The 21,183-nt window shown below is 39.2% G+C and overlaps 1 protein-coding gene across 4 annotated transcripts in view; it reads left to right on the top strand.

The window, feature by feature from the left end:
• Window positions 1-21,183, top strand: part of RASGEF1A (RasGEF domain family member 1A) — a 145,684-nt gene that overhangs the window by 91,859 nt on the left and 32,642 nt on the right. For 2 of the 4 annotated variants that reach the window (XM_036385256.1, XM_036385257.2), the window contains exon 2: window positions 3,741-3,855. The exons of the other annotated variants lie outside the window; for them this stretch is intronic. In XM_036385256.1, the coding sequence (XP_036241149.1) occupies window positions 3,814-3,855 (42 nt within the window). In that variant the 5' untranslated portion in view covers window positions 3,741-3,813. The remainder of the gene's footprint in view (window positions 1-3,740; window positions 3,856-21,183) is intronic. 4 annotated transcript variants of the gene reach the window in all.

Genomic DNA, 21,183 nt, shown 5'->3' with positions numbered 1-21,183 from the left:
TTTAAAGGAAAAAAATAAGATTGTATCCATCATAATCTACATGTTTTCCTGACACATTTCCACATTTGTCATATTTTCAAAGTTTAACTGACAAACATAATGAAATCTGGCTTCCATTCTAATGTCATTGTCAGAAAAAAAAAGCCTTTTTTTTTTACAGATAGGAAGGATTATTTCAAGCAGTTTGTCTTTCTCATCAGCACTCTCTTAAACAAGTTTCATTGAGCAATCAAAGATAATCTTCAGAAAGCCACAAATCAGACATCATGAAATTATATTCTGGGTATTTTTCTAGAGTGCTTCCTCTTTCCTACTTAAAATAAAACTGAAAGGGAAGTCAGTTTTATTCATCCAAGAACTATTTCCTCAAATTTTTCACTACTTGCTAAATGATTTCAAATAAAAAAAAATAAAATTCCCATGTATTCAAAAACCACAGCTATTCTTTTTCACTTTTGTTTTAATCATTCCAAGCGTATATTAAAAATAAATTTTCAACATGAAATAATGCTTAATTCTCATAACCCTTGCAAATCCCCTTCTAGAGTAATAGTATAAATAACCACCTTTCCAAGGGCAGAGATTACTGCCCATCTTGTATCAGACCATGCCACCTGGTACTTACTTTCTCGTGGCAAGCACCTTGCTCCCTTTCAGTAAAAAGTAATTAAAATCCTGTAAGAGTTCCCTGTTCCAGGTCAGAATCCATGGCACTGATAAATGATAGTAACAAACCAATGCCAAGCAAGAAGAGACACCAAGATAACTTTTAGCACTATAATGAAGTGCAAGTCAAAATATAGCCACTATTCAGATTTAAAAAAAATAAATTAAATCCATATTCATGTGTTGCAGCAGCCTTGCCAAAGCTTTGAGAAAAAGCACAGCAAAACTAAGCTGCAGTAGTAACATTCAGAAATTGACTTTGTTGCTAAACATTTGGAACCAACCTTTACACACCAAAAACTGAGGCAAAACAAGTGACTCCTTCCAAAGTCAGTGACTTCCAATGGCAAAAGAAGCCCACAAAAGTGTTCACAAGAAGTGTTCACAGAATTAGAAATATGAATTACAATCTACCCCATCTTTTGTTCAACAGCACTCTTATAGCTTTCTAGGAAAGTGTAGTGCCTCTAATTCAAAGCCTGCAGCATAGAAGGGTTTTTACATTAGGAAAAAACAAAACCACTTGAGCTCACCAATAAACAGCACTCAAATAGTGAAAAAACAAATTTGGGGCATCATTACTATTATCATAATATCTCAACAAGGAGTATGCAAAAGAGACCTAAGTGTTATATCCTCTAATACCAAGTTTTGCAAAAATGTCCTCAAATTCTGTGGTTTCTATGGGATTTTATCAGCTTTTTTCTCTTCCCCTCCACATCAGTGTATACAAGTAACTGGGTGAATGATGAAAAGACCCCATGAGAACTTTTTTACTCCCACTTTCAGTAGTTTCCCACTTTGCCAAAATTAAACATACCATTATGTTTTCACACTTGCTGTGGGTTCCACTACGCAACACTCTGGGAGGGGTGGGGGTTTCCACTCTGCAGTGTCAGTGCTAGCAGGAAGCTGCACTCCTTACAAAAAAGGGGAAGCTGCCTGTCTGCAGGGTTTTGAAGTCACAGCCTACTTTAACCCTATATGGGCACATCCGCCTCCCCCCAAAGTCAAGTGTGACATAGCAAGGAGCTGAACGAGGAGAGAGTGTAAGCACTGATTGCATCCAAACCTGTGCCTAACACAACTGAAAGCACATCCTGCCAGTGGGAAGGCAAGACAAACTCTGCCTCTGAATGCTTTTGGCATTTAAAGAACATTTAAAGCACATGCTCTACTTTACAGGAAAAAACCCAGTCTTGATGTAGAAGCTACATGAATGTAGTGGCCCCCTGGTAACCAGGTTTACTAAAAGCCAAAACTAATCACAGCCCTCTGCTCCTGCTGCTTTAGGCTCTGATGGCATCTGCAGCAGAACTTGGAAGGCCTGCCAGAAGGTTTCCTAATGTTTATAGAGAAGCCATGTTCATCCTCATGACTGTTGGAGAAGCTCTCCTGAATCTGGAACACATGTAGGGTTTCAAAAGAACCACAAATAAACACAAAACCAGAAAAACCCCAACATTTTCACTTCAGTTTCAGTAGGAAGAGGAGAGGCATTTCTTCAATGATGTTATCAACACGTAAAAATCTTGCATCTCATGAAAGTAACAGAAAAATATACCTCCAACTCAAACATGCATTTTTGATATTTCTTGCTTAGTTGCTTTCCTTCTCTTTTGATGATAAAAATCTAATAGATTTTTCAAAGTAAAACAACATTTTGCTTTGAAAACTTTTATTTTTAATTAAAATTAACTCTAAGTTCAATTAAGAGTACAGGGACCCTAAAAGCTATTAAAAAGTTGGTTTAAGCTAAGAGTTTGATCAAGTACTAACTGAAAACAAAATTCATCGATAACATCGAAACGCTCTGGATAATTCAGGCTTGAAGGTACAAGTATATGAAGATTAGTCCTTAATTCCTAATGGCCATAAAGCCATAATCATGCTCCTAACTGACACCTACCCTACTTGCTGTATTAGTATTAGTATTTATACATTCAACCACATACTATGTTTTTGGGCAAATAAGTGTCATTTTTTAGTCTAATTTTCAAGGCAAGTGAGTTTTGTGTGCTTATTCTGCTTGTCTGTCAGGTTCCCTCTATATTTAATTCCAGCAAGTAATTCAGATTTATAAAAGGTGGAGGTCTCAGTGCTGAAGAAATATCTGCTCAGAGAACAGCCCAGGTTAGTGCCATGGCTAAAGTTAAAGAGCTTCAGCTGTAACAGCCCCATGTGGCTGGTGCCAGTCAGGATGCTCACAGCTCTGGTTGAATTTCATATTCAGAAAAAAAGAAAACAAAAGCCTTGAAATGACAAACTGCTCCCAAATCAGCAGTATTATATCACAACTTAAAGTTAAGCTTAGTAATGCAGCAACAACGAATTTCCTGTAGAAAGAAAAAAAGGAAAAAAAATGCAGGTCCTACTAAAAGTCTACAAGATGGTTTTCAAGCTGTTCTGTGGTGAATAATCTCTGTGTTTACAATAACTACAGTGTGTCTTTGAAGAGCTCAGACCTGGATTCTCTTCAATCCATTCTACCCTATGTGTCAACAGAATAGCTGCCAGTTTCTCCATATTCTTTATTTTTATGTCACATTTAAACATATATAGTTAGGGACGTATCCATCATCCTGATGAGATTTGATTGTGCTGTCATTTTTCTTTATGCTGTGATAGTACTTTTCAAGAAGGAAAAGAAGATCTCATCTTCTTCTGTGATCATAACTGCACTAAGGAATAAAATGCTCAATTCCAAGGTTTTTGTGAAACAGTTTAATGACTAGTCAATTTATCAACATAAATATTAGTATTTTGCTAGAAATAATGACTATTGAAAACTTTCTGTCGCTATTAAAAAATGTGACTATTAAAAAATTGCTGGTGGAATTTAGCTGGGGTGGTTTAACCCTTCAAACTCTTCCTATTGCCTTTCTCTTGGCACCTAGTATTTAAAATTCTGCCTTTTCCCTTTCTTTGTAAACCATAATTTTTCCTATTTCCTTCTTATGATACTCCCATCTCTGAAAATATGTATGTCAAATTTTATTCTGATGCTACAATGCATTTTCAGTGCAAATTAGTAGTGTGTTCTAATAGTAATCCATTGCACCCCTCATTTTAAGGGGAAGGAGGCAAGACACATGACAAAAATCATAGAGTGAAATAGCTGGAATTCCACCCACTGGGAAAGGCTGGATGGCAGAACCACTGTGCAAAGCTGCTGTAAAGAAATGCAAAGTAAGTATTATTTTACTTTATATGAGTCTTACATAAAAGATTTTTTTTTAAATTTGAAAGCACCAGTGTAGGATAATTTATAGTTAGAGATTTGTATTGTTCAGAAATCACATTGGGCAGTCTTAGACTTGAATAAAATTTAGTTCAGACATTAGAGAGCAGAAGAATGCCTCTTGGAACTATGTTAAGCCAAACTGTGCACTAGGAAATGCAGGCAAGCACATTGCAATAACAGTTCATTGTAAAATTCCATATTGTTGATATGTGCTGCCAAAACACACTCCCCTGTCCTCCCATCCTTCCTTTCTGTGGCTTCAGACAAATCTCTGATTATGGGACTCATTCTGTGCCCCTCAGTCACCCACTTCTGAGATCTCATCTAAGCACACACATCACTTGGTAAAGTCAAACCATTCTTGTCCATCAGTAGTGTCCATTGCAGAAACCTCATCCTCTGCACGCCTACATTAGGTGTATTCTACCAACCTCTTCCAAAAGCATCCTACTAACATATAATCACATCCCTATCTTCTCACCTTCTCATTCTAAACTGTTCTTTCACATTTCCTGTAAATAAATGTCAGTTCCATTTCCATAAAGTTATGTCATTGTCTTTTGCCATCACCTCTGCTTTCTTCCTCATTCTTTACCGACTGTTCTGTTTCCCCAATCTACTTATTTCTACATCCTTATTAAAATTTCTATACTTTTACACAAAACCAAACCCACTTCACCACTAACATGAAGTCTTCAGTAAGTACAAACTAAATTACCAATGCAGAATATTGCTTTCACTATTTACTGATTTGCCTCTGCTTGGAAGATTTTGCACTGTAGGCATACATGGAACAGGGATAATGTCTCATTTCTTATTATTACTGATTCAGGTGTCCAAACAGAATACATCTACAATTTTTGCTGTATGATTTAAGTGAGCTTCTGATGAATTTCTAGTATGCATTGGACATTACTATGCAAAAATCAAGTACAAAGAATGGTCAAACAAAAATTTATATATAAAAAAAATAAAGTCAACAAGTTTAATTCCAGAGTGTTAGTTCCCAGCTGTCAGATTTCCATTAGAATACATTATAAACAGTTTCTAGGTAGTGCTGTAGGAATTTTATATTAAAAATAAAACCAAAACAAAACTGCTAAAAAACCCTGACCAACAGAAACCCCAGAAAACAACAAATTATGTCATACTACACCCCAACAGGATTTTTTTAGTAATTTTAGCAACAATGATATAAGAAACCAGCCAGTAAGGAATGCCCAGAACCTGCTTGCTTTCCTTCACACCATCAGCACAGTGCTCTTAACTACCCTGCCAACTCCTGCAGCCCCAAAGGCAGAGGGAGCCGCGGAGCAGCGCTGCTCTCGCTGGGGCTCAAGGGCGGCAGCGATGGAAGTCCCCGGCCGGTGCCAGCACATGACACCTACGTAACGGAGGCTGAGACTCAGAATTTCCTCTGGGGCAGCCCCTCCCGCTGCACTTTCGCTTTCTGCGGCTATAATGGTGACGGGGAGCCGGGAGCCCGCACTGCCCGCACGCCGAGCCCGAGCGGCGGCTCCCGGCTCCGGCCCCGAGCGGGGAGCGGCTCCCCTGGCAGAGAAGATGGTCCTGGAGAGCCAGGTGAGTCTGCTCCGCGCTACGGGCTCCTCTGTCCGCTCCACGCTGCTGGAGTTCCGTACTGGAGCCACGGACAGCTGCAGAAAAGCTGCAGTGCCAGGAACTCTGTATGAAGCGGGTATGGCAGAGCTCAGCCATGCGGGACACAGTGACCGAATGTCATGCTGCAAGTTTAAAATTGTGATGCAGGCTATAAATTCACTGACATTCTGGGCATTAGGTCATGATTAGATAGCTTGTAACTAATTGATAGCACCCAGGAGGAAGATTACGTGGTGGTAGCTTTATGCAATGGAAGTGCTGAGAAATAGAAAAAGAGGTTCATGTTTCATGTTACTGTGCTAAGTGAACTTTTTTCTTCTCTGGAAGGGAGTAAGGGAAGTGGTAGAAACATAGATTTAAATGAATATTACCCAGGTGAGATGGTTGCCTAGGGAAGTTTAAAGTGATGCAGAACACTGCATCATAAATACAGAATCAAAGTTTACTTGCAGGGATGTTTGAATTTGTCTTTTGGAGTCAACCCCTCCCAAACTCAAGTGATGCTTTCCAGAACATCAGTAATCAAGTTTCACATTTGCAGCAAAGATGGGTACTTTTTCCCAAAGGTGTCTCTCAGTCCCTCTTTTTCCAAGTTAAGCAGCAATGCTGAAATTTCAAGAGTAACAGGACATTTGCATTGCAACATGGACCTTCTGTTACCTTATGCAACAGGATAAAAAATATTTTCTCTAAGATAAAAAAACAGGTTTTATTTTAAAAAAAATTGCAAAGAGATGTCTTCATTTTAACTTCTGCTACATCAAAAATACTCTCATAGTACTTTACAGGGAAGTAAAGATTTCTGCTGCAACAAATAAGATCCAATTCTGGGCTAAGTTTCTCTGGTGCATTTAAGCTTTAAGTGGATTGGTAGGGACCTGATGCACATAAGTCATGCAATCCCTTGAGAAACGATTTACAAATTAACTAATAAGATATTGCACTGCATACAGCTTATTAGAAAGAAACACTGAGCAGCAACAGCACACAGCTACTGTGCCTGGGATTTAAAAGCTAGATTTAGCTGTCATGTCCATAATTCTTAGTGCATTGCTTATGTAAAGGAGTAGGTGAGAGGAGGGTTTAGTTCATATTAAGGAAAGTAAAAAGGCTCTACAGAATGTAATTGCAGGATTAGTAAAAAGCATAAGGCAGCTTTGCTCCACTATTTACATATCAAGGCAATTTAAGGAAATCCTCACATAGAAAACTTCAATAATTGAAAATGAGATTGAGAAACAACTTGGTCTTACATTAAAGGATAAAACATATGTTTTCATATTTAAAAAATTATATGTGTAGAGAAGAATTTGGTAACTTTTCACAGGAAACTTTAAAGGTTAATTTCCCAATGAGACAAAATAATATTCAAGAACTTTTGTCCAACACTGATAGCTACTTTGGTAATATCTCTGCAGCTTTCCAGATATGCAAGAGATCTACATGCCACAGGATTTCTATGCATGAGAACATTTTGACAGTAATTGCCATTCATCTTGAGGGGGAAAGTTAAAGAGACAAAGCAAGTAAATGCCTCAAGAATAACTTTTTAGAAAGAGCATCACAGTATGGGGCCAACACTAAAGAACAGAGAACCTATAAAGGCAACAGATGAGAGGAGTAGTTGAACCTAGCTGGGCAGAGAAAGAGGAATCATAAGAATTAAGGGTGGAAACTTGTCAGTTTTGGTAATATGTACAACCCTGATCACAGAAAATTAAGTTATAAAAACAATTTTTAGCAAAGCTGCTGTTCCAAAACTAGAAGGACACTAAAATTTGAGATTGTGCACCAGAATGCATTAGTGAAGTCCACCAAGGTAGCACTACACTTAAGGTGTAAGGAAGTGCTAAGGGAGGAAATCCCAGGAAAAAAGTAATCATTGACTTTAGCCTCATGCAAAAGTCACATACTGGGAGACAAATGATCCTATTGTATGTGACTGCAAAAAGGAGCAGTTAAAAATAAAATTTAAAAACTTTACAAAGAACTGGAGTGAAAGTGCTTTGCTTGGACTACATATAAAGACAGCGGCTACTGCTTTCTAATTTGTGAAACCAGCTTCAGAGCATTCCCATTGAAACAGAACAAGTTACTGGTTTTTAACGCAGATAACACATTAGAGGAACTGAAAATATAATAAATGCCTGAATGGTTCACTTGCAAGTGAAGGTGATTAAAACAGTTATTGAATGCTTTAACTTGTAAGGACCCTAGTCTCAACCTTTAGCTGCAATTGCCATGGACTTGGGTTGCCCTTTGTCACACAGGCACCCTTGCAGCAGCCCTTGCACAACTTCTGTCCTGTCCTAAGGAGACACAGATCAGCCTCGCTGTCACATCCCATTAGGGGCAAAGCTGATAAAACCTGCTGGGATTCCAAGGTGACATCGTTTCTTTCATTACCTTTGTCACAATATTGATTAGATTAGGTCTGAAGCCCATCTTTGGCCTGCTACTGACCCATCACATCTCCTGGGAAATTCTGCAGAGTGGGAAACAAAATTGAAAACGACTGGAACAATAGAGATGTTCAAGATGGTTATAGCTCATGGGACTCCCCCAGATGTGACAAGTGCTGATTTTTACTAACTATGCATCCTAATACATTAATCCCAAACTTGACAACTATGTATTACATTATCTCCTTCACAGTAGTCAGCCTTCAGGAGCTTAATGGCATGAAAATAACCCACCAAATATTTTCATTTCTTTCCCTGGAGTAAATGACAACATGGTCAAAGTGCTGCCTAGCTAATTTTCCCTATCAAAATTTTAAAGAGTAAATAAAGAGCAGGTTGGCTTGCTGTCTGTGCAGCAAACCTTGTATCAATTGTCTCCCATGCCATGTTTAGTTTTAAGTGTCTCACTTATGCAGGACAGCTGAAGATTCAGTTCAGAGAACAGCACAGCTGAGCCATATGGCATCCACATAATCATAGTAGTTAATAGCTAAAGACCCCTACACCTGCTCTTATGTTTTCAACAGGCTTTACTTACTGGCATTAAATGCTTCTAATATAATACATGCTCTGTGTTGGGCTAGGCTTTGTATGTGACAGATTTGATAGTTCCAAAGGAAAAAAACTGTCTCAACTGCTAAATATATTTTTAGATTTAGACAGAATAAAAGTTGGAGATTTCTTTTTTTTTTTAACCTTTTTTTCAATGCTAGGTCAGTTTTTCCTCTTTCACATGTGGGCTGCTCTACAAATACCATCAGTAGGCACAGCTGAACCACAAGGAGCCTGAGCAATAAGTTCAGTAAATGTCACTCCTTTTACCTACACCTTTACCTCCCACATCTAACACCCACTCCCTCTGACAGCACCAAAGCTATGGTTTGAATTTGCCTTTCTTCTACGCATTCTCTCCTTCTCCTTATCTTCACACGGCTTTGGGAAACGGGACAGCTCAGCAATTAGTATCCCATAAGTAAAATAAACATTCCTATTGGCAGTGGGGAAGCTGGAGCACATCTGTCTCACTCAGTAACACCCCTGGCAGAAAATCACACACTGTGTAACCTGGAAACCTCAGGGTCTCACAAAACAAGAGCTTCCAAATTTGATTGTTGCATGCTTTGAAGGATCAAGCAAAATGAAGCAGAACAAGAACTGTGTATTTCATTCCAGTTGAGCATGCCAGGACACTGTATCTAGATGCTTGTTTTACTTCCATGGGAGTAGAAAAACCATAACAAGAGGGAAAAGAAAAAGGCATCTAAGACTTTCTTCTATATAAAATGTTATCTCTTAAACATACATATGAAAATACATATTCTAGGCTGCTGCTACTATCCTTTTCACAACTTCTAAGAATCCTTTAAGTCCTAGAAACTCTCCCACCCTGTTCTTGAACTAGTCATTCTTTTTTTCACTCAGAAAAAAAAAGGAGCAGAATTTCTCTTAATATATTTCCAGGTACTTTTATAATAGAAATTTTTTGTATATTACTGAAAGATTTGACAAGCAATTAAAATTGCATTGAAAAAGACTTCAAAAATTAAGGATGTACAGAGAAAGAATAGTACTTGATTATGGATTTATTTAAATAAACTTGCTTTAAATACACTCTAGGATATTTAAATTGAATGAGATTCATCTATCTATACCCATAAATATTACTCCAAGCCCCAATAAATTCACACAATATATCTTCATGCTCTGCAAAATCTTACCTGTAGGTTATTACTGTGCAGATTTTAATTAAGATGTAATAACAGCTATTACATAAAAAAAACTATGGTTTGGAACTTGAGGATATAAAAAAAGCAATATTCTGAGGATTGTCCAGGAATAGTAGATCAATTTTTTTATGCTTTCAGGGCTAAAAATTGTCAGAGGAGGTTTCAGCCAGAACTAGAAGGTTTTTTCTTTGGAAGGGTACAGTTCATCACCCAAATAAAAATGTTCAGAAGATCCCTTGCTGCATTATCAAACAATATCTTCTAATTATGTTACACTTTTGCCCTTGCTTAAACCATTAACCAAGTGATACAACAGCTGTACTCTCACACATTCTAAAATAATGAAACCCTGAGCACAAACCAAAAGGAAAGAGTAACCATTCCTCAACACCATAATATAGAATTAAAATAAAATAAATTAAACAGATATTTTTGTTGTACACATTTATTTTTTTACAAAACCCCACAGCCATTTATTTTTGCCCACAATATATATGACACAAAGCTAAGAGGACATTTGCACTGAAATCTTTCATTCATATTAACATGGGAAGAACCTTTCCTTCCTCAAAGTAATACACAGTACACGTGTGTGAGGAAAACAACTTTTCAGAAGTTTTAAATAGCTTCAGTGTCCAATAGACCTTGTCCCACTTCTGTGTTCCTACTTCTTCACCCTCTTTTCTGCATTCCCTCCTTACATGCACTACTTTCCCAGCTCCCCCAGCCCTCCTGCTGCTGCCCCAGCAGGTCCACGTGCCCTGCCTTGATCCCTTCTCCTTGCTAATCCAATGTGTGGCCCAGCTGCCTTTGGCAGCAGTAATTACATTCCTCTCCTGCCCTATCAATTGCTGGCCTCTTCACTACCACTGCTGGCTTTGATTACCAGGAAGAGGATTTTATTTCCATTCCCCACTTGCCTTCACTCCCCATCACCTTCTGCTCTAACCACGAGATGCACTGCACTCCTGCACACAAGGCTAAGCCCCTCTCCAGCTCTGCCACCTGGTTCTTTGCAACCCAGAAAGAAGAAACCTTAGCTGAAGGCTGAGAGTTCTTGCTCTGTGCAGATCACAGGCTGACAGAAATGGACTTGACACCGCTGGTTTTGTTTGATGGTTTCTAATGTGCCTTCCCACCAGAGGAGCAGAAAGCCAAGACACCTAAAGCTGGCTCTCAGCTGTATGAGTTTGATACTGTGCAAACTTCAGAGGGAAGAGGGTGAAGATGAAAAATTTTTGTCAGTCATTTGGACTGTGCACAGCTGGCTTGTGTCAGGGTGCTTTCCTCTCCCTGGTGATTGCTTCATCCAGAGTCTAAGGTATAAATGTGTCTCCTACCCAGATTGCCTCTCACCTGCAGAGAAAGAGCTCCCAAGCCAGGTTTGAAAAGTATTTCAGAGCATTTCAGAAGAAGTGTACAGGAACTCACTTCTTTGAAACTGCTGACATTTTAGAGGATGAAAGAAGCTTCAAATCTCCAGGGCTCCAGCCTTACAGGCACTGAGAAAAAATAAATCCCTTAAAAAGAAAAGAAACAGAAGGAGGGAAACTGCCTATCAATGTATTTAGAAGTTAATATATTTAAGTCCCTTGAGGAAGGAAATAGTTTGGGAAAGTGACAGTAAAAAATAGAAGACTGAAAATAAGTCTGATTTTCTGATACGTTTTAATTTTATGTTTTAATGAGAAACAGATTTTGAAATAAATATAATCCACAAAAGCAATACAATTTATTCACCAAAAGGCAAGAAGTTAGGAAAATACCATCTAGAAATAGTTGGATACAAATTTAATTTGTTTTCAGGGACTGTACATGTTTATCATCAGCAATAGCCAGCCCATTACTGCTTTTGCCCCCAATCAATAACAGAAATGCATATTGCTTTTTTTATTACTCAATAATAGCCTTCCTTACAAGACAGAGTAACTGAATCCCAGAACTGGTACTGTAAATCTCAGTCATCCATGCAACCCCTTTAGCCAAACTGGCTGTTTGAAAGTAGACTAGAATAGCTCTACCACACTGAGGGCAGCTTTATTTCACCTCCTGGTGTCTGCAAACACAGAGCTGGACAGCATCTGTCACTGGCCTTCACTGACAAACACTTGAAATGAGAAGAATAATGCTGCACTACCTGGAGTAGATGGGCAAGCTAGGCCAGCAAAGCTGCAGGAAACACACCAAGCTGGGGTGGGCTGTGACCAGACCCAAGTTCCCTCTGCAGGGTGCCCAGGTCCATGGGCAGGGACTGGGGACAAGTTAAAGCAACTGCCAGCTTTCTCTGCCTTGTGCCGTGGGGCATCCATGCATATTTGAGGACTAAAACCAGACAACAGTAGTGAATGCTTTCAAATTGTAACCAGAACCTAGTTTAGATACATTGTTTTATGTTATCTTCTGACCTTGCTTTTGCCACAGGAAAAAGAGCTCTGAAAACCATGTTTGCATACTTAAATGAGAAAAGGAACTGGTATGCCCTTGTATTTTTCATTTCTGAAGGTCTTAAGGGAGGAGTGAGAACACACAGTAAATAAATAGCTTAACAGACTGTAAACAACTAAAGCTTCACCTCTTGCAAAACTATAGTCCCTGTGATTAACGTTTCAGGAATTATATTAAAGTGCAATAACTTTCCCTGTAGACTGGTGATACCCAGGAGAGAAGATTCTCTGCCTTGAATGACACCATGAAATTTGATTTGTTTATTCTAAAGAAAGAAATAACATCCTGTTAATTTAGATAGATTTCTTAACAAAACCAGCATCTTCCCATTTTGATCAAAAATTAAACAATAAATATGAAGAAGTCAGGCTGTCTGACTGCATGAAAGAAAGGGAGAATGTGCATGAAACAGTCCTGTCTTGTAATTAATAATAAAAAATTGACAGATATTACCTCTGCTCTGCACCTTCCAGTATTGTGACTCAGAACCGTGCTGTAAAAGCTCTACAGATTGCTAACAGCTCCTTTCTTTAAGGGTTTTTTGTGCTAATAAAAACTTATGAACTGAGTAGAGAAGAATTTAGGGCATCAGTCACCACTGGATTAAGATAACATCTCAGAAACTTCAGGGGTTGTGGAGTTTGCCCTTACTCTCTGGTACTTTCTCACCACTCAGACCAATAATCAGGTATGTGCTGACTGATGTTAATTTTTAGGGCACAGACTCGAGCAGACTTGTTAAAGGAGAGAGGAAAATCCATCAATTGAGATTGCATGCAGCATGCCCACACACAGATGCAATCAGCACCAAAGCAGTGCTCCAGGCAGGGGTGCCCTTACCCAGCTCTGCCCCTGGCAGGGTCAGGCTGGCTCTCCCCAAACGCTGCCTTCCCCACTCTGTTCCCATGGCAGCAGCTCAAATTTCACCACAGGTTTAGCAGCTCTGTTCTGCACCACAGTCACTGATTAATGCCATGACCCTTGACTCCTTAACCTCAGCAGTGACAAAACAGAAGGCTCTGGGCTTACAGCCCCAAATTTTAAATTGCTTTAAGGATGGTCCTTCCTGTGCAGCAAGGACTTGCAAAGATGTTTTATATGGATAAACAAAGATCCTTTTTACCCCTCATAACCTTTTCTGAAATTTAGTAGCAATAGAAAAGTAAACAGGTAACTGCTCTAGCACAGCTTTAAATAATTCAAAGGATCACACTCTTTGCCTACCTGAAAAATTCAGAGCAGGCCCTGTAATAGTAAAGAAGTTTTTAGTCAATTCTAAAATCATAAGAATACAGAAGACAGATGACACTAAAACTTAATTTATTTTCTATTTGGCAGAATTTAATAGAGTCTGAATGCTCCTCTCAGAAAATTGAAATAGGAGCACAAGTTTTAAATAAACTTCTTCTGGGCACATCTGCAGGGAACAGTTCATGATCAAGCAGCCCTTGAAATTTCTCATGCCATTTGCTGTTACTGCAATGCACAAGTTTCAATCACTGCAAGGAGCTTCAGCTGTGCCTAGGATATTTGTTCTTCCTAGTGATCCTAACTGGGAAAATCCTGAAAAAGGCAGGCAACAGGGGGACTCAAACAATCCCTGTGCTTCCAGAGGGGTGAGGCCAAGCAATGCTGCAGAGTGGAAGTCAAATGTTCAGATGGCACCTGGCAAGGAAGAAACCGGAGAAAGGTGTGGGCCAGCCAGGCTGTCCTTACAGCCCCCAATTCACCCAGTGCATGGCCCAGGACAGCTGATCCACATCTGCCTTCCCCAGGCTCCCCACAGGCAACAGAGAGCTCAGGGACTGCAGCCAGGCCCCTCTGTGCCTGGCTGAAGGGCATCATGGCACTCCTGGAGCACAGGACCCTGGGGCTGGGTCACAGAGCGCTCAGAGGGCACAGCCCAGCACGGCACAGCCCAGCAGGCAGCAGCACCCTGCTCTGCCTCGAGATGATGGAGACAAAGCCTGCTGGTATAAAACCAAGCCTGGGGAGCAGAAGTACTCTCTGCCCCTCTGCTGCTGCTCAGGAGCCTGCAGCAGGCACTGCCCCCAGCAGCTGGAAGATCAGGCACGGGCACAAGCACAGACCCTTGAGGACATTCCCTGTTGGCACCAGGAACAGCTGCTGTCTGCTCATGTGCCAGTGGCTCAGTCACAACAAGCTGACACTGCTTGGCACATTTCAGAGCCACTTGCTGCAGTCATGGCCTTTGGATGCATGAGCAGCTCAGCTCACTGCTACAGCACTGCTGCTACCCTGAGCCCTGGGTTCTGACCCAATTACTGTCAATGTTCAGTGAAGTTACTTAAGGCATGAAAAAACCCCAACAACCAAGTGGAAGGGGAGCAGAGGGAAACATAGTTGGTTTTGCCCATAATCTTAGAGCTACATTCCAATCAAAATTGGAATCTCTAATTCCAATCAAAAATTATTCTTTTACATGATTGTCAGGCAGAGAAAGCTACTGCCAGCATTTGATGCCCTGGCTCTGAGCACTCACAGTACCTGTTTAAATTAGCAAGCAATCAGCACCCCCAGCAGTTAACATCCCATGGACAGTATTCCAGTTGTACATTCTTTCCTCGTCCTCCTCTGCCATGGAAATCTTTATGGCACAGGGCTTGTTTTGACAAGATAGCTCTTCTTTATTCAAGAATTCTATGTACTTTTTGCTCAGATTTTCAGATTCAGTCAGTCACTCTATCCTTGAGCTGTGTGTAACATCAACATAAAATAACAAACAGAACTCAACAATCAAAACTGTTTTCTCTTTCTTAGTAGAAAAAGTCATACCACATGGCTCCACCAAGGAGATTAACAGAAAAATGTTCACTATCAGTTATGCATTAATAGAAAATTACAACTCTTGATGTGGAATGGATCTAAAGACCAAAAGAAGTCTGAATTTGGCTATTCAGTCTGAAGTTTGAGCACAACTGCTTCCAAATAAGAATGAGAACTGAAACTACCTCATGTCAAAGGCGCTATTAAAACCTAAACCAATGCTCAGTGACACTGCATCTATAAAACAATCATTTTTTATCAACTCCCACATTCCTTTTCAATTCACCTTCCTACATACAATGCATCTTTCCCCACATCTGTAACAAGAAAAGTCACTTATATTTACCTGTGTGATCATAGCAGGGGTGCTACCAACACATTTTTCCCCAGACCAAAGCATTAAGACCATCCACAGAACAGCAAATGGATACTTGCTCTGTGCCTCTCCCAGAAATCATGTGTGATGGCTTTCCTCACTGCTTCACTCTCCTTTATTCCCTCATTGACAGTAACTATTCCTTTCACATTACAAACAGCATAGATACAGACACACCAAAAAACCCAAGCATTAAATCATGACAAAGAATGCTTCCCTATTTCTGAAAATATGTGAAATGAAATTACATAATTCCTGAGGTGGTGCATACTCATATTTATGATAGAGAATTACTTTAAAAATGACCTAATACATAAGCTAATAAAACATTCCCAAACCAAGCAGGTACCGTGCTAGGTTTATGAGGTTTTTACCAAACCTGAGGTAATTTTCAGGAGGTAAGGATGATTTTAGCATCCTTTTTTACCATTTTAGGTGGTAATGTAGTTCGGACCAAAAGAAAGTACAGCAGCTGTTTCAGTTGAGCTCTGCATTTGAATTTCCAGGGTTTGTTGTAACCCCTATAAACTCAAGACAAAACTCAGATGGTGTGAACTGAAACAAGATGTTTGAGTGAAAAAAACTGCCAGTGGAAACCACTGAGCCTGAGAATCAAAACCAGTGTTTGGACCTGCACTGCAAGCCTGATGCAAATGTTATTTTTTCTTGCACAAAATTCTAAGCCAAACTATATTTTTCACTGAAACCAAGGATTTAGGGTGCAGGGAAAGAAATTAATTTGAAATGGCATCTCCTAATGAGCAAAGAAAGATCATGGACCCAGCAAGAGCAGGGAAATTACCTTTGCATATTTAGTTTTCAAGAGCTGGAGGAGAGGATGAGAGAAATGGAACTGTGGTCACAGTGGGGAAGTTTTTGAGAAACACAAGTGTGGCTCAGGCAGCTTGGGGGAGTGCTGGAAGATTTCAGAAGGTGCACAGATTCCTTTCTCATTAATGAAGGGGCCCTGACTCCAGCTCTGCTGAACTGGCTCTGAGTGCAAGGCTATTCAGCTCCCTGCTTTGATTGAAAGCATGAGTCTGTTACTTATGAGCTCTCAGAAGCTTTCCTTTTAATAGGAACTGGGGGGAAGGGGCAAGAAGATGGCTGGAGGAGGGGAAGGAAAAGATGGGTAGCAAAAAACACTGGTAGCAGAACATGGGACTTGAAGGGATTTGCAGGACAGGCCTTTGGGGAAGGGTTAAAAGCTTACAAGGTGAGTGATGCCTTTCCTGAGCTGATTTTTCTCATTATTCACCAACATGTTAAGAAGTAAACTGCATATTCAATCAAGCCTAACCCTCTTATTTTCTCATAATCTTACAAAATTATTTATTCCGCTAGCCTGGAACTAAAAAAAAAAAAAATGATGGTTTTCAATTTCTTTTTTCTGGTAGATATCAGCTGTATTTTAATAATGCTAAAAAAAAAAAAAAAACAAAACTAAATAAACCTAATCCTGACATCTTCCCTGCTGCAACAGGGAACATGCAGCCTGCTGTTCCAAATTGCAGACAGTCACGAGCTCTCGTCAGACTTTGTGTGGGCTTGAAATGTTCTTTTAGTCCTTTGCAGCTGAAAACTGAGCACAAATTATCACTGAAAGGATATGAAAAATTCTGCTGGGACATTTGCCATAGCTGTACAGGAATGCTCCTCAAAGCAATCAGAAAAGGGAACAGATTACCAAGCTCAGATTTGAGGACTGCATTGACCACTAGCTGTTTCTAACAATTTTTATTTTTTCATCTGGAGAAAAAGACAAAAACTCACTGATCAAGCTGTATTTTGCTAGTTTTTAATCTGTTGCCAATGAAGAGATATCAGCCACTTCTGATCTGTAAAAACTTTGCTTATCTTCTAAACTGAGCAGAGATCTTGGCTGGAAGCTGAATGGGCAACTTCAAGATAAATCTAAGCACTTCCTGTGTGCATCAACCTGCGATGCAACTTCAGTGCTGTAACATTTGGAGTGCTGTGCTTGAGCTCCTAGGCGTGTAGACCATTAGTAGTCACTTTTACACAGATAGCATATCCAGAGTTTAAAAAAAAAAAAAAAATTAGCAAAATCTTTAAATTGTTGCTCTTGGTGAGGTAATTTTTATCTGCATTGAAAATACAAAATATATCAGAATCAGACTTTGAACCAAGTATATCAATACAATATAGAGGAAGGAAAAATAGTAATGATAAAAAGATAAGATTATTTTGCTCAGTAATGAAAACAGGGACTTGTGATCACAAACAGCACCAAAGGGAAAGGAGGGATTAAGTAACACTAAATATCAGCCTTTTCTTGGGGTCACTCAGATGAGTTCTGTTGCCTCTAACAAGTTTTGTGCTAATACTCAGATCTGCAGCATTGGACATGATTATAATTTATTTTTGAAAGAAGAAAGTGGAACATCCCAACATCACTAACCAAACAATATTTCCTCACTCTTTAAAGCACACACATACATAGACCACAAGAACAATGCTAACTTCTGAATTGATGCTCTTGATGTGTGAACATATGAGACAATTGGAGACATTCCAATTATCTCCAGTTCAAAGTTAGGCCAAAATTAGAAGCAGTTATGAATAATGGATTAGGTTTTAGTAGAAATGGCAATGCTGCACAGAAAAAAGATGAGAGTTTAGCTTAGCTGTGATTATGTGAACCAGGTGAGCCACACTGCTTCCTTAAACAGACACCTTGGAATTGCACATCCTCACAAGTTCAATTAACAAAACACATGTCAAAGCAGGGGTTTGTGACAGATGATCAACTGTTTTCAGATGCAATTCTGATGTTTTCAGGATAAAATTAGAAGCCAAAGTTCATTATGAAATTATTTTTTGGAGGGTTTTTATAAGAAATAACCATGCCAAAATCTTGTCATTTACCATTGCACCCTAGGAGTCACCACCCAGGCAAAACACATATCTTGAAAGTTTCATCAGCCAACATGGAGATAAGCACAAGCTCAGATCAAAGTGTGCCTAAGCAGGCTATTGCCATTCACTGGGAAATTTTCCTGAAAATCTATCATTTTAACTAAAGAATAATAATCTTCCAAGTAGTAATGCTTCTATAGCTGGATAAATTATTTTTGCTTGGACGTCTATGCTACATAGCAGAAAAAGATATGGGATGAGCAGTCTATTGCTGCATTATGTTCCTGTAATTCTACTTTATTTTGTGGATTCTGTGAATATTGGAGCTCAGCTGATCATCATGATAGTGCAGATTGTAGGAATGGGGAGATATATGTGGCTACTTCTTTGGATTTGCACTCTTATCAGAGACCTGTTTTCCTTGACTTACTTTGCTGTCTCCAGAGTTGTGTGCAAGTGTGGGCAGTGCCAAGTTAGGCAGTGGTTGGCACTCAGGCTCAGTGCCTTGTTATTCACAGTTTTGACAAGGGTAGCAGACAACAGGCCAGAGATGATCTTTTATGGTTTGTGCCCCGGTTTCTGTATGGTTATTTACAGATGCCCTTGCTGAAATCCTGTGTTAATCCTGCCTTCCTTCACCAGCCTCAGTTTAAGTCTGACAGTATTTTGCAAACTATAAAAATGAAGTGATTACATAAAACAGTCAATGTTCTCTAGATTTTTAGTAGCAGTAAAAAGCTTTAGCAACAATGAAAAAAAAATATTTTGCTCAATAGACTCACTGAGAACTGCAAAACATAAAGCAGCCATTTCACCAAATTCATAGAACATCCATTACAAAAGTTAATTAATAGCTAATATGAATTATCATGTATCATGCAATGCTAAGGTCATTCAAGACTTTCATTTACTTTAGAAAATAACTACCAATAAAAAGCATATTCGATGTTTTTCATCTTTTGCTTTAAAATTACAATTCTGTTTCTAGAAGCAACTGCTCTGCTTGAACAAACCCTTCTTTGCTTCAATAGATGTAGGTGTGAGTGGGGGTAGGTGTTTAACTTCATCTACCAGGGACATGCAGCAAAACTATGCTCAACTTGCAACACAGGGGTTTAAAATGCCAACAACTTGAGTGCCTCTCCAGTCTCAAATTTCTCCAGCTTCACTGAATTTTTATCCCAGAGAAACAGCAGATCCAATAAGGAACCTGGTAGTAGCTATAATGTGAGACACCCCCTTTCCTGGACTGCACAAAGTATAATATGACAAGAAATTCCTCAGTCTTCTTATCAAGGGGATTTGATGCAGGCTGGTGGGTAATCATGGGAGAATTTTGTATATAATGTTTTATATTATGGTCCTAATTATTCTTAAAACAACATGAAATGATAGAATATAGGATCTCACCAAGAAAATGGTTGTGATATGTAAACCTATAAAACATTTATGCTGTAAACAGACAAGAGAGCATTTTAGATCTCCCTAATTGAAATTGGGCTAGATTTTATTAAAGAATTTGCAAACATAACTGCTTAAATAACTTAATGCATTTGCAATACTTCATGTGAAACAGGGTGCATTTTTTACTTTGTTATTATTAGGTCTGAACCAGCTGCCAGTGGGATGCCTTGTAAGTTTAGAATTTCTAGCTTGTCTTTGCCATGCATATATCCTGTGGGAGCCACAAGTGAGAAAATAGGAAATTATAAAATACTCATAGGGAACTAGTCTCCTACACAAGAAAAACAATGTGCTTTTCAGTGAACATTCCCAAATTAACAATCAGTACTGCAACACTGTTAAGTCATTTTGTTTAAGCAGCTTCATTTGGGGGCAAGACACTTTGAAGCTTTTTTCATGTATACAGATTTTCAAGGAGTGTAAGAGTACTACCTGGTCAAAAATCTCATTAATTAGGAAAGTTAAAGGCATTATTAATAGACTGGCCAGGAAATCTCCCAAGACATGGAAAGCTTTTATTTTTAAACCACCAGCTCAAATACCAGTCAAACAGTAGGTAACTATCAGTTCAGGATACACAGAGGCACCAGGGAGGGACAGGATGGCAGGGAAATGAAATAAATTTTTAAATTGTTTTCATTCTTGTGATCCAAAATAATTGAAATATTTGTTACATATTTTAGTTTTTATGCAATGTGTGTGTATATGAGCTTTACATAACATTTTACAGTCTGTATGTAGAGTGCTGTCTGTTTGCTTCAAGACTTTACAGAGAAAAAAAACCAAATAACAGAGCTGACTATATTTTCCTGGGCAAGGGGAGACCACACTTCTGAACTGCACTTAGTGCTTCATTACAATTACTGCATTACTGCAGCCATGTCTTAGTGACAGCTATTCACTCCACAAACCCAGCATATATTTCTACAGCTTCTCTCCTCAGCTCTATCAACAATCTGCATTTTGTTTGTCCCTTGTCTAGCTCTGGAGAAAAAAAAAGGTGCTTAGGAAAGTAGGGAATGCAGGGAAAATAGCATCAAGCACTACAGCACTTCCCAATTCCTACAGAGATCACCGACTTCTGAGATACAGTCTAAAAAAATGTTTTACTAACATGGCCATGGATTTTAGGGAGCTTTGGTATCCCTGCACAAATGAAAATAAAAAGTCAAAAACAAACAAAAAAAAACCCAAAACAAACAACTCAAAACAGAGAAATCCACCCACAGAAAATCTTACCACAAGTCTCTAAACCTGATCCAAGCCAGGCTGTGCCCACGGTGTGCACAGCTTTTGCTGTGAGAGAACAGAGCCTAATGGGGAACACAAGTGAGCAACAGAAGGAACAAGCTTGCCCAGGGGAAATAGGATCAGTTTTAAGTTTCCCACATGCTCATGCCTAGGGAATCCCCTTTGAAGTTGCTGGCTGACATGACATCTGTTTCATGCCACAGCAGCAGCTGTAGGGTTGAAATCCAGACTCATCAAAACATGCATGGCTCTTGAATTTAC

This window comes from Molothrus ater, chromosome 8 (genome assembly GCF_012460135.2).
Source record: "Molothrus ater isolate BHLD 08-10-18 breed brown headed cowbird chromosome 8, BPBGC_Mater_1.1, whole genome shotgun sequence".
NCBI lineage: Eukaryota > Metazoa > Chordata > Aves > Passeriformes > Icteridae > Molothrus > Molothrus ater.
The sequence above is the reverse complement of the archived record's forward strand: the minus strand, read 5'-3'. Positions and strand labels throughout refer to the sequence as shown.